This window comes from Chenopodium album, chromosome 12 (genome assembly GCF_948465745.1).
Source record: "Chenopodium album chromosome 12, dcCheAlbu1.1, whole genome shotgun sequence".
NCBI lineage: Eukaryota > Viridiplantae > Streptophyta > Magnoliopsida > Caryophyllales > Amaranthaceae > Chenopodium > Chenopodium album.
In genome coordinates, this window is record NC_137845.1 from 11,343,639 (window position 1) to 11,357,687 (window position 14,049).

The 14,049-nt window shown below is 31.9% G+C and overlaps 1 protein-coding gene across 1 annotated transcript; it reads right to left on the bottom strand.

Moving 5' to 3' along the window:
- Positions 1–10,071: 10,071 nt before the first annotated feature.
- Positions 10,072–13,453, bottom strand: LOC145571991 (cyclin-dependent kinase inhibitor 4-like). Its single transcript, XM_081631011.1, has 4 exons — positions 13,202–13,453; positions 12,771–13,160; positions 10,579–10,782; positions 10,072–10,482 (listed from the first exon to the last, which is right to left on the bottom strand). The coding sequence occupies exons 2-4, from the start codon at positions 13,157–13,159 to the stop codon at positions 10,413–10,415; spliced, it is 663 nt and encodes a 220-aa protein (XP_081487137.1). The 5' UTR covers position 13,160; positions 13,202–13,453; the 3' UTR covers positions 10,072–10,412.
- Between the last annotated feature and the right edge of the window lie 596 nt (positions 13,454–14,049).

Genomic DNA, 14,049 nt, shown 5'->3' on the forward strand with positions numbered 1-14,049 from the left:
TCTAATGTATGATTTAACTTCTATAAAGCATTTAATCTAGTAACTTCCCTTCTTAACCCTAATGCTAATACGCAGTCACATGGACTGTGTCAAGGGAAGGAGAGCGTGTCAACCTATGATCGACCGTCTCTCCTTGCCCACGGCCTTGTGCCCGTGGCCTTAAATACATGGACATAACCTCCTTGTCTAGTGATTTCACTCGTCTCCAAGTCATTCTAAACTGCAACTACTTGTATTATGTTTCTAATCCAACAATTCATAGATCAAATTTATGCTTTGTGTGTGTGAGTGTGTGACCCTATAGGTCGTTTATAAGTACGGAGTAAGTTGCGAGCTCAAATTGACTATTTTAATTAGCTAAAACTAGTGTCACTAGATAATCCCTAAGCATACTTTTAAGAGTATAAAATAAACCTAAGGGTAACAATGACGTATCCTATTGATTTAAGTCACATTTAAGGGGCGTTTGATATGAATGCCAATTGTTAACAGTAAAGATTTAATTGTATCCGTTTCCAACTCAAAAAAACACCTTTACCAAACATGCTAAAAGTGTGTATCATGATAGCCTCTTTGTACTTCCTTTGAACTAATTCTAGTAAAGCAAGTGCTCTTTCCCTTATCTGTCAAGATGAATATGCTTCGTACAATATATATGCTCTAGTGCTTTCATAGGAATTTTTTTACAATGATTTACACTCACTTGGACTCCGCAAATGAGGGCTCAATGGACAGGTATACCACCACACTTTCTCCTGAAGAAGGGTAGTTGATGTAAATCCTACACCTCTTGTTCTTTTTTTCACCTAAAAAATTGTTTTGGGAAATTTTGGTTCAAATTAGGGCACCTTAAATCGTGTGATTTGTAATATGAAAATCTGAAATATTTTTTATATGAAAAATATGTAAGTGAAAAAGAGTCACTAGTAGTCTAATAGGGAGGAATTTATCCCCTTTCATCCCACCTTGAATTTACAACAAGGTTTGTTACGTCGTGATTGATTGAGTTGTCATTAAATTGAGCCTTGAAGAGAAATTATACTTATGTGTTGATGCTAAGACAAGATCAAGCACTAATCTAGACTCTTTTTTTTCTGTAAATAAGAAAGACGATGAGCTTATGAAACAATTGGTTCAAGTTCTAATAAAAATAGACAAGAACTAATCAAATTAAATTCACAACTAAAATACTCCGTGATTTTAATAAGTAACGAACAAAATTAAATTGAGACCGTAACTCAAACTTTGAGGGTTTAACTAGTCTGAAGTCTCAATTAATAGCATGGTCCCCTAAATGTATCATGAAGAGGGGTTGATCTACAAAACAAATGGAATGCATGACATAAGTTCTGAAAACATGAAACAGAGAAAGTAAAAACTCAACATCAACAAATCCCAAAAATAAAAATACAACTCAAAACTCAAAAGAAAGTAGTAGTACTCAATACAAGTATGAATGAATCAGAGGAGTACTAAGGTACACCATCATAATAACTGGCAAATTGTACAAGGTCCCATGTGAATTTGCCTATATCTTCATCTCTATTTTCATCAATCTTTCTTCTTTTTTTTTTTTTTTTATTTTATTATTTTTATTCTGCTAAGGTAAAACAATAAAAACTCAAGCTTGTGGGACCAACCTATTTTTTAAAACATGGAAAAAAATCCCTGAAATAATTGCATCAGCTGAATGAAGGGTAGCCTTCAAAATAAACCTTGAGCATTTATTTCATTTCCTGTCCTCCTTATCATATCCCCACCTTTATTAAAAAAAAAAATAATAAAAAAAAAATAAATAAAAAATAAAAATAAAAAATAAAAAATGGTTCCGATTAATCATCTTACTACGTATTAGATCAGAACATGCATATTAAGAAATTTGAGGATAAGAATGTGAGAGCGAGAAGAATTAGTAAAAGAGTTTACTTACATCACATGCACAGGCTAAGATTGGATCGGACCGAAACTGATAATATAAAATTTAAAGCCTATAGACAAGGCCGGTTATGCTAAGACTAGATCAATAAAATCGACAAAACACGAACTAGTTACTAAAAGTAAAAGAAAATTACTTTGTAATTGTTATTTGGAATCCTAATACAAAAGAGCTCATAATATATTACTTTGGAATTGTTATTTGGAATCCTAATACAAAAGAGCTCATAATATTAAGAAGAGACTTTTAACCATTCTAGAGGTTTTATGCATAACTTTAATAAATATGTGGTTAGGCTCAACACCAATTTTAACGCTTTGTTTGGATAGCAAAGAAAGAAGGAAAGGAAGGGGATGGGAGGGAAAATAAAGGGAGGAGGAGGAGGTGAGCTCCATTGTCCCTCTAAATCTCTCCAATTTGGGAGGGATTATGCTTAATAAATAGAGAGGGAAAATGAATCCCTCCTTCTCCTCCCCTTCCTTCCTCCAATTCTTTATCCAAACAAGAGAATTTGTCCCCTTTCCTTTCTCTTCTCTTCTTTTCCTTTTATTTTTTTCTATCCAAATAAAGTGTAAAACGATTTTATATTAGAGAGGATTGGTTGAATGGAGATTGAAAATTTTACTTGTATTTATCAACTAGAGATCCAATAGGTAAGGTTCTCTTCGGTATACTTTTCTAGTCCGGACATTTCTAGTCCGGAAAGAACTTTCGCCCCTAATCACATGGGTTGTATGGAAAAAATTTCTTTGTAGCATTTATTATTCACATAAAAAAGGAGAAAAAGGCTTTTAATTTAGAGATGAAGGGAGTATGAATTTTATTCTAAAAAAACAAAAATTGTGGACTTCTTTTGGATATTTTAAAATAAATCCAAGAAAATTATTTGTGAAAGATTAGGTGCAAGTATTATACACATTTAAAATCTTTCAAAAAAAAAGTTATTCCTCAAAAAAATTTAGATACATGTAAAAATAATTAAAAAATTAGAGAAAACAATAAATGCCCACTTGTAGGTTTTTGTTTAGGGCCCACTTCTTGTTATATCACTCAAAAAGCCACTGAAATCTTTAAAAAAAAATGACAAAATAGGGATGCAGAAAACTGTCAAATGAACTATAATGTTATGTATGACTTTTAGTCTGTCAGCAATTTAGTAGGGAAAGAAATAAAAATGCCAAAACCTCCTGAATTCAGATTCTACTATAAAGTTTCTAACTAGTCCAACTATTACTTGAGAACACCCCTTTTTTTTTTTTTTTTTTTTAATACAAAAAAATGGAGTAATGTACTCCTAATAATGTAAGGGTAGCATTAGATTCACCAATTCAGTGCCTTTTGGCTGAAAGGAATCCAAGAAATTCCTTTTTCAAAGTTTTAATGAATTGGTAGTTAACTAGTTACCATTGGATGGCTTTTTTTAAGCCAACCCTGATTATTATGGAGCATACTACTACGGTCCTATTTTTAAGAGCTGAGCTACTCCGCTATTTTGAAATATGCTCTGTTGACTTGAAGTCTGTTCTGATTTATTAAACTAAATTAATTGGGGCTGGGCTGAATTGAATTGAACTGAATAGAGCTGAAATGAATTTTTTTTTTTTTTTTTTTTTTGGTGAAGTGAAATGAATAGTTTATAAGAGAAGGAAAATAGGAACTAAACTGTACTGGACTGAACTGAAGTAAACTGAAATTAAGCTGAACAGAACATGCCCTTAATTTGCTCTGCTGACAACTCTAAAATTTGTTTTGCTCTGTCACAAAGCTCAAAAGAGTAGGGCCTACATGTATTTTCCTCGGCTGGGTACGAGGTATGGACTACGGAGTATAAGCTAGTGTATAATATATCCTGTAATGTAATTACGGATTAAATCTAACCTTTGAATGTACTTAGAAATAAATTAAATTTGGTTAAGGTTTTGTTTTTCGAAGATCGAATGAGTTAGGTGTAATTACTCCCTCCGTTTTTAAATACTTGCTCCATTTCTAGCTCATGGGCACATATGCCGATGCAAATCTTTAATCAATTATATCATTAATTATTAAGAAGTATAAATTTTAACAACTGAAAATTAATAATCTATTTATTGAGATGATTTCAACAAGTACCCACAAGATTATATTTTTTCTTATGTATAAATCATAAACATTTGTCAAAGTAAGATAAATTAAAAAAAGTAGAAATGAAGTAAGTATTTAAAAATAGAAGGAGTATTATTCTTATAACAATATTGTAGGTTGTTGTAAGTGTAGATTATTGTTATAGTTAAAGCACTCTGACTTGCTTTCACCACAATAGAGATTTTGAAGATGTCAAAAATATGGTTTTTGGAATGCTAAAAAATCACTACAGAAAATTAATCTAAATGTGATTATATATTATGTACATGCATGGGTTTGGCGTTTGGGAGATTGAACTCAACTGACATCATATGATTCATGTCAAACACGTCAAAAATCGTACATAAGAGGATAGCCCGCCATAAACCATTTAGGGTGGTTATTAGGTGAGAGAGTGTAAAAATATTATAAACAATTGTAGAGAGAGAAAAAAAAAGGAGAGATAAAACAATAAGTTGGTTAAAGTTTTAACCAGGTTATTGTAACATGGTTATTAAATAAAATATTTACCCACTTTTGTAAGATTCTCTACTTATTGAATAAAATTTATGGGCAACCATTGAGATACATTGGTTATAAAATGGTTGTCAAAGTGATTACAAATGAGGTGGAAGATAGAGAAATGAATGAAATAGATGACAACCACAATGATTGTGGTTAACCATTAGGTATACTCTAATAGCAAGAATTGATACATGCAAAAAAAAAAAAAAAAAAAAAAAAAAAAAAAAAAAAAAAACAGCTTAATTATTGAAACAAGTCCCAAAATATTTTATTATGAGTTCTTTGGTAAACTCCAATGGAAGTGCATTCTACAAACAAAAATATGATCAATGGGAACTAAAATATGATCCAATAAAAATTTTCCGAACTAACATAGGATCGAATGGATATTGCTAAACACTATTAGAAATTTATGTGTTGTAAATATTGTCATAATCTTATACAAGTACTCCGTATTATTTATTATAGGAGTATATCTACAACAGATTTTTCAAAATACCTTTGTAAATACTTCTCTTTTTGTAAACAACAAAATGGTCATTTTGTTGTCAATTTCTTCATGAATACACATCTTATGGTAAATTGGTAATATGATAATACACTTAAAATACATGTGAGTTTATCTCTAATCTCTAATCACTATTTCAACTAAAAACACCCACTAGAATTTGTATCTTTTATCGCTTACATATATTATATTAGTAATTAATTTGATATTTCATTGGAAGGTAAAACTAAAGTATTTATTTATCAATAATAATGTTTGCATGTTATATATGCGAATGCAAAAAATACTTGGTATGTACTTGTAGCAATCAGCATCAAATAATCCTACCACTCTTGGGCGCTAGTAAAGCTGGATTTTGGGTGATTATTCATGTTAGAAGCAGAACAGTACATGATATGGATAGTTGCTCTCAAGCAGCTCTATGTGATGGTGAGTGCCAACTGCCAAGTGCCCCGTCCCAAGTCTACAATATACGACAAGTCGTTTAGTATCAGCAATTTTAGTTGGTCCATATGAGATAATGAGACACAAAGATATTACAAATTTCAAACAAAGGAGGTGAAATTCAAATTTGTGCCCTATTATACACAGACCCTCAAACTTTGTCATTAGTAGGCCAATTAATCGTTACTCCGTAGTATATTATACAGACTTATGGAGTATGTGCCTTGTATAGTTTTGAAGGAAATAAATGCCGTCAATGTTCATAATAATAAGTCTTTTTTCGAAAACATAATATAATCTTCTAAAATTTCACTATATTGTCGCTTAATGTCGCATCTAAAACAAACTTGTTGAGTTAATTTAAATCTTTATTTTTTGGAGAAAAATTACATCAAATTAAGCCATGTTACAGAACTAAATCAAACAAAACCGGACCAAATCATAATGCATCAAATCAACAAGTATTACAATAATTGCTTTAAATTACTACTAGTGAGTTGTGAACTAAATAGTCTAAATAAAACCCTTGGGATTTCCTTTCATTTTCATAGAATTTGCCAACTATATGATGAGTTACATGCATTAATATTGACAAAATAATCATTGACTGTCTCATACATCAAAATATGTTGCAATTGAAGAATATATAAGAGGCATAAAAAAAAAACGCATGCATGCATTTTAATTTCATGAAATTGAGAACAAACCGACAATAACAAATTTCAAGAACATACTAAATTACACTGTTACTCAAAACACGAAAGTCAGAAATTAGGGCATATATATGAGTCATGCACTACTAATGCTTAGATAGTCTTTTCAAGTCCATCGTATATGTTGTTATAACGTCCATTCTTGGCACAACATTTGAAAAGAGTGAAGTGAAACAGGGAAAATACAGCAATAGATTGGTTAAAACTACATGCACCACTACTTTGATGCCTTTAATTATTTGTCTTCGTTGCAGATGGCTTGGATATCTATGTTACCCATCACGCGAACCTCCTAATAAAAGTATCACACATTGGTTTTTATCAGCCAAATGAGTCACAAGAGCATAACAATAGGATAAGATTTGAACTTATGACATATTGTACGTATACACATATCTAAATCTCATTGGTAGTATGTCGCACATTGATATAAATAAAATAGAATTGACAATCTCTAACACAACACAACAACATGATATATATATATCAATCAGTTTTATATATAAAGAGTAATTTGAATTCGACGCTACATGGACTTGAATCAATGCAAACCAGTTACGGAATATTTTTATGTACTCTTTTTACATGTAGTTGTTGATATATTAAGTGAACAATCCAAAATAATCGACAACCACGACTGATTTACTTGTTTTGTGACCTTGTACCACGCCAACACCACAACGCTTAATTAACTAAGTGTAATACAGTACATTTAGTGAACAATTCAAAATTGACATGAAATCAGATACGAACACGACTGATTTACTTTTTTTGTGACCTTGTACCACGCCAACACCACAAAGCTTAATTAGCATTTAGCAAGTGTATAATTGTTGTACCATGTCAATGACACAGTACTCTTACAACTCGTGAAGGATAGGGGCTTAGGGCCTGTTCTCTTCAGCTTATTTTCAGTTCAATTCAGTTTAGTTTCTAATTTCCTTCTCTCATAAACAATTCATTTCAGTTCAGTTGAGTTCAGCTCCAATTAGTTCAGTTCAATTCAGCTCTGTCCAGGCCCTTAATTGCTTAACTATGTATTTTTGATTTGTTGTGTGAGACGGTTGTATCATAAGGAGCTACTCCTAAAAATTAAGGGTATTAAATGACCAATTATCAAATTGTAATGACAATTTATACAAATACTTATCAAGCATGAGATCGTCTCACACTAGAGCTTGACCAAACAAATTTTTGGCCACTTGTTCAATATGATTGACGTTGAATTGATAAATCGAAAACAGGGATTCAAAAGCAAATTTTGCTCATTTATATCTAATAATTCCTCTGTTTCTTTTTAGTTGACACGTTTCTTTAGTCACGTTTGCCAATGTACAAATTCAACCATTAATATCGTTAATTACCGATAAGAAAAAATTATAAAAAGTTGATACTGTGAAACTACATATCGTCACAAATCTAACAAGATCCCACATGACTATATTTTCATTACGGATAAATCACAAAATACAGCTAAAAGGCAAGTGTATGAATAATGTTAAAGTCAAAACGTGTCAACTAAAAGAGAACGGAGGTAGTACTATGTAGTGAAAACACACGCTGACAATAAAAGCGTAGGAATCAATTTTGAAGTGTGAAACCCAACTCCACAAAGCGAAAGTGTAGCTATTACTTCTCATGCATGAACCAAATTAGGAAAGCTGTCCAAGCTTCACAAGACAAAAAACCAGAGATCACTAAATTATATTCAATCAAGCAGAAACTCTTGAACAAGTCTCAATTATTTGAACAATTTTAAAACCATATGTTACAACTTACAATAAAATTCACAACTGAACAACTTTAAAAACTTGTTACTGCAATTTTTGCGCAATCACAAGAATAATGCGGACAAGTTTACCCTAGGTGCGGAAGTGTAACAGTGGTAAAAAAATATAAAAAATAAACATCACTTTCAACTAAGTTTGGATTTTTATGTGCAGATTTATAGCTTGGTTTCATTAAGGCAAAACAGTTCGTGTCACATATTATTGCTATGAAAGTAACACTTTGAAAATGACTTTAAAACAAGGGAATATTAAGGGGGTCACTCAAAAAAAAAAAAAATTTATAGTACAATATATAATGCACAATTATAATATATGGTCCAATGGTTATAATTCAAGAATAATAGTACTATAGTACCATGGACCCAAAATGAGGGTGGTTGGGGTTAGACTTGAGACTTTGAGAGAGTGTGTGATAGAAGTTGTGTTTATATTTATGAAACAAGGGGTTCAAGACAAAGCCAATTCATGAGTTTATATCATGAGATACTTCTACATGATTTGATTGTCCCCGTGTTTAACTATGAGCAACACAAGAGGCACATTCTTATTAACATTGATAAAGTTGTTTGGGTCTTTTTTTTTTTTTTTTTTTTTTTTTTTTTTTTTTTTTTTTTTTTTTTTTACCTGAGAACTCTTTCATCTTATCTTTAAGAAGAAGTATTAGAGAATAATATCATGATTTTCATTCATTTTCATCAATACGTCACCTGAAAACTCTTTCATCTTATCTTTAAGAAAATGTATGTTAGAGAATAATATCATGATCTTCATTCATTTTAATCAATATCGAATCATCCTAATCTAGATATTCCATCTTTATCATAATCTCATATTATCTTAACATATCAATGTAATTTGTTGTGGATATCGGCTAGGTTAATTAGCACCTAAGATATGGGATGGAATCCCGTCTACATCACTAACTAATGTAGCTTTATATACGCGTAAAAACATTGATTGGAATATTATGTCATATACTTACTATACTAAAAATTACTAATATCTTAAGAATATAACATTCACTCGAGATAATTAATTATTATACCGTTATTGCAAAAAATGACCAAAAGAAATGAAATGCCCCCAATTTTACAGAACAATAAAAGCATGCCTACTCCATAAGTCATAACTACTAAAGGAACCATGAACTTAATAAGGTCTCTAGTCCAAAGGAGTATTAATCATATCATATTTGGGGATCCAACATCTATTCCTTGAATAATGTCCAAAATGAAACATTAACCACGAGTTCTAAGAAAACTCTATTAAATGTAGGCTAGTACCATATCAAGTGATGGAGATTTGGGTGCATTTGGAGTATTCATGTTACTTTAAGATTGACAGTTTTAAAGCATTACTTCATCAATATACTTCCATACAGTCAAAAGACCAGCTAACCGGAAGGAGAACAGCATTATTTACTCACAATGTAACTCCGACTTATATTGTGATATGTCATGTCATGCCTAGCTCGTGCACATATCGAGTTGTGCCTAGATTTTATGTAACCATCCATTTCAATGCATATCGCAGTGTCGCGAATACCTCCATCTTTGAAGAAGGTGGTAATAAGATAATTATAAACATTGTAAAGTCCATGGAAGATTCACATGCTGATAGACAAAATTAATGTAAAAATACAGCATTTTGGTATCCTAAAAGTTAAGCAGATTGACAGTAAGAAAACAAAGATGCAGAGTAGATACCAAATATGTCATGTAAAAGGTTTCTGACTCAAATTTTGACAACATTTAATATAGATGTATCGCCTAAAATATTGCGAAGTCATCCTCAAATTCCTTAGTTAACTTCGTCATCAAAAGAAGTCATATTAAAAGAATACAAGTGCTAAATAAAACATCTCATGCAGGTTTTTTGCATGCAGCTTTAGTAGCTATAAAACATCAGTATTCAGTATTATATCCTATGACAGGTACAGCTCGATTAAGCGTTGATAGTGTAATTTAAACCAGTAATATGACGATCAAACCCAAACACACGCAGCATTAAAAGCGTAATTCAGCATATATCAATGAAAACAGAAAAATGCAGGGGTGAATAAGGGGAGAAATTATGATTAAACTCCATGAAAGCTACTAGTCTACTACATTTGGTTTCGGAACAATATTTAATGATATCAATTACAGAATACAATGGTGTATGCAAACCATCATAAACTGAATTCTAAACCTACAGAATCATTTTATCTTCACTTTGGATCTCAAAAGCTAAAATCAGTCTTCTGCTAAGCTACCTAATAAAGAAGGGTTAGGCTACATATAGTCAGCTGCACTTATGTTACAAATCACAGGTTACACATTCTTTCTAACTTTTTTTTCCTTTTTCCATAATTTCTTGTAAGAAATGTGCATTGGCTTTTTGCAGATTCTTCCCTCCTACTTGTCTACTCGTACCCACTCGTAACGTCCTGGGAGAGGCATATCGTTTTTGATATCATAGTTGTACCTGCAACATATAAAATTCGACCAACATAAGGATTTGTCGAACATAGCAGCAGAAGAAAAACACCCAAAGAAACAAGTAAAAAGCGAGAATACTTACTTTTCAATGAATAGTTTCTGCTGGTGATGCTCAAACCCGGCAAAGAACTCTTCCATCTCCGGGTTTGTCGGGATGGCTCTTTGTGTACTTCTAGTTCTTCGGTTGTTTACTACAGTGGAGCATGTCGGTCTAGTAGTAGATCCAGGCGTCCCAATAGTTTCAGCGTCTCTAATCAAGCTGCAAGGGATGCTCTCCCGGGTGCTCCTACAGTTTAAATGCACAACATATTTAATCCCACAACTCAATTCTTGAACAGTCAAAAACCAAAGACCAGAACAAATTCATGCAGGACAATAAAGAAACAGGCTTTAAGGATAAACAGTCTATTACATAAAGAAAAGCACAAGGACAACTTGAAGCTATTTATCTTTTTATAAGAATAAAATTTAACATAGTAGTATAACCATAAGTACATTAATCAGATTTGGCATTGGTCCCCAACAACACAAGATGGTTCATTTTGAACCAAAAACACATGGCAGAATGATTTATTGCCGACAATTCAACACTCATCTTTGCTCCCAATTCAATCTTAAAACACCACAATTTATTACCAACCACTCATGAAATTCATTAAGACTACTACTTCACCATTCAATATTAACATGTTTTAGTATTGCATATGAATTATGAAATGGCAGCAATATCATGCAGAGCAATATTGTTTCTCAAGACCGATGCAGACGAGCTGCGACAAGTTAACTCAGCTAATTATGTACTCATATCAAGCAAGGACGCGTAAGATATTCTATTGAATGGTTCTATTAAGGTTACACCACGTCAATGGAAATGTTATCTACATACATTTCGCGCACAATACCACAATTCAATACCAACTAACGCCTATAAACGGGTTATTCAACCGTGCCTAAAGAACTCGTTACCAACCTACAAAAACATCAAACACCGAAACGAATTGATAAACATAAAGGGCTATATCTTAGATTCTTTATATGATATATTGTCACGGGTCACAAAGGTTAGAAAACATTTGGCTTCATGAGAGAAAGAAACAGATAAGCTGAGGGAGGATGCATTGAATGAACAGGAACAGCCAAAAGCATAAGTTGCTTTCTAAAGGAGATATTCTTGGATTCTATTTGATATCCAAAAGTTTGGCCCATGACATATTATATGAATTAAACAAAAATATACAAAAATGAGACATTCCTAAAATTACATTTATTGTGTTCATTTGGTTGGCCAGCTATAACACGGTAAATGTTCCTAAAGTCATAGGTAAGCTATATTGTGTAATCGGGCCGATTCACAATCACAAATTCTTGTATAAGACGGTTTGTCGCGTTCCGCTCCATTAAGCCGGAGTCCGAACACGATAATTATGAATATGAACAACAGATATACAATTCCACAAAAATACAATAGCAACCTTAGTTTGAATTATTGTTTTACTTTTTGAAGATAAAGTTACAACTACCTAGCTAAGGTTCTAAATTGAGGTAGTAACTGAAAAGCTTCAATTTTTTTGAAGATACTTTATATTCACAAATGTGTGCAAACCCAAAACTCACATGATTGAGCCTAAATATTCCGCTTTTCGCCCCCACCTTTGATGCACTTGAAAATACTTTTTTTTTTACTCCAAATAAAATAATAAAATTCCCTTTTTTCTAAATTTTTTTTTCCTACGAAAATTCCATGAAAATAGAAATTAAAAAAAAAAAACTCTTAAAAAATTCCAATAAATTCCCTTTTTTGTCGTTTTTCTTTCCTATGAAAATTCCATTAAAATAAAAATTAAATAACCCTTTTCAAAAAAATTACTTTCAAATAAAAATTTAAATTTTTCAACAAAGTTCTCCTTTTATTTCCTTTAAATTTTAATTTGATGAGGAAAAAAAAATTGAATAAAATAAAAAAGAACTTTTGATGAGTTCCAATAATAAAAATAAAAATTAAAGACAATTCTAGATCAAACAAGAAAAAATTGACAGATGGCATACATGAACAAGAAGTGTTGTTTTCAATATTCATCTTTTTGGAAAAAGAAAGGTTACCCATTTTTAAAGAAATCCCACTCTCAACAATTAATTTTAATAAATTTTCAACAACAAAAAAAAAACATTAAAATTAAATTAAACCAAACCAAACACAACACACCCAAATAAATCAATCAATGAAAAATCCAAAAAATCAAATTAAAAGTCAAAAAAATAAAATAAAAATCAAACCTTTCTCTGGAATCAAAATCTAAATTGTTCTCTCCAAAGGAAGCTTCAACAGTACCCAGATCATGAAAATCCTCGGAATCACCCCCATCAGTAAAATGACGAAAACGCCCTCGTCCACCACCAACACCACCACTTTCCCCTTTCTTGGACCCACCCGAGTTAACCGGGTTGACCCGAACCCGACTCCTCGAATCCGAATTAGCCGGCGGCGGAGTCGGCGGAAGAGGCTTCTCAAGGCGACGACTACGAAGCTGAAGGTAAGAAAGTTCAGGGTTAGGTTGAAGAGCGAGGGTTCGAGCCCTAGTACGAACACCCAAAGAAGAAGATTGAGGGATTTCCATTACTGCAACATCCCCTGTAATTTTACCCTTTTTCATGTATTTTCCCATGATTTTATTATTATTATTATTATTATTATTATTATTATTATTATTATTATTATATTATATGATCAGAATTTCATGAAATTGAAGGCGCGAAAATGGAGATTTGAGAGGAGGAGAGAGAAAAAGGAGAGAGAAAGTGAGGGGAGAAATGAGCGGGATGAAGAGGAATTTGTAATGGAGAGAAAAAAAATTAAAAGTTAGGGTTGGAAAGAAAAGAGGGATTTTTGATTTGGGGGAAAATCAATTGTATAAACATAAGTATAAATGTGAATAAAATAATAAGGGTTATATAATTTTAATTTTTATTTTTATAATATGGTGGAAAATGTATTACGGGGAAACAGCGGCACGCATTATTGGTTTGTGTCACGGTATTTTGGTGATACTGTGATACGAAGTATTTATAACGGAGGTTTGGTGACGGTGATTCAGGTTTTTTTTTTTTTCTTTTTACATGCACGTGACTTGCACGTGTCTTTGCTATTTCTAATTGGATCTTGCTAACGAGCGCCCCGGGGCGTTAGATTAGGAGTAATTATATTAGTTGAAATAGTATTAAGTTAGGAATGCATAACAAAATCATGCGTCGTTCGGTGTAATTAATGTTAATTTTACTCTAATATTTACACTTTAATTCTCTTATCTAACGTTCCGGGGGCGCTCATTAGCTTTTGCCTTTTTAATTTTGGAAAAAAAAAATAATAAAAAATTCTTTTTTGACATAGGGAATAAAAACAATTTATTTGTGTAAATCTTATACGAAGTATTCCGTATTAGTGATGATGCCGCATGATTTTTTATTTGGTGAGAAAATTGTAAAGGATAATTCTTTAATAATGAGGGGTTTTTTATAATATTTTTTTTCAATATAGGAGAGGGTGGATGTATAAAAG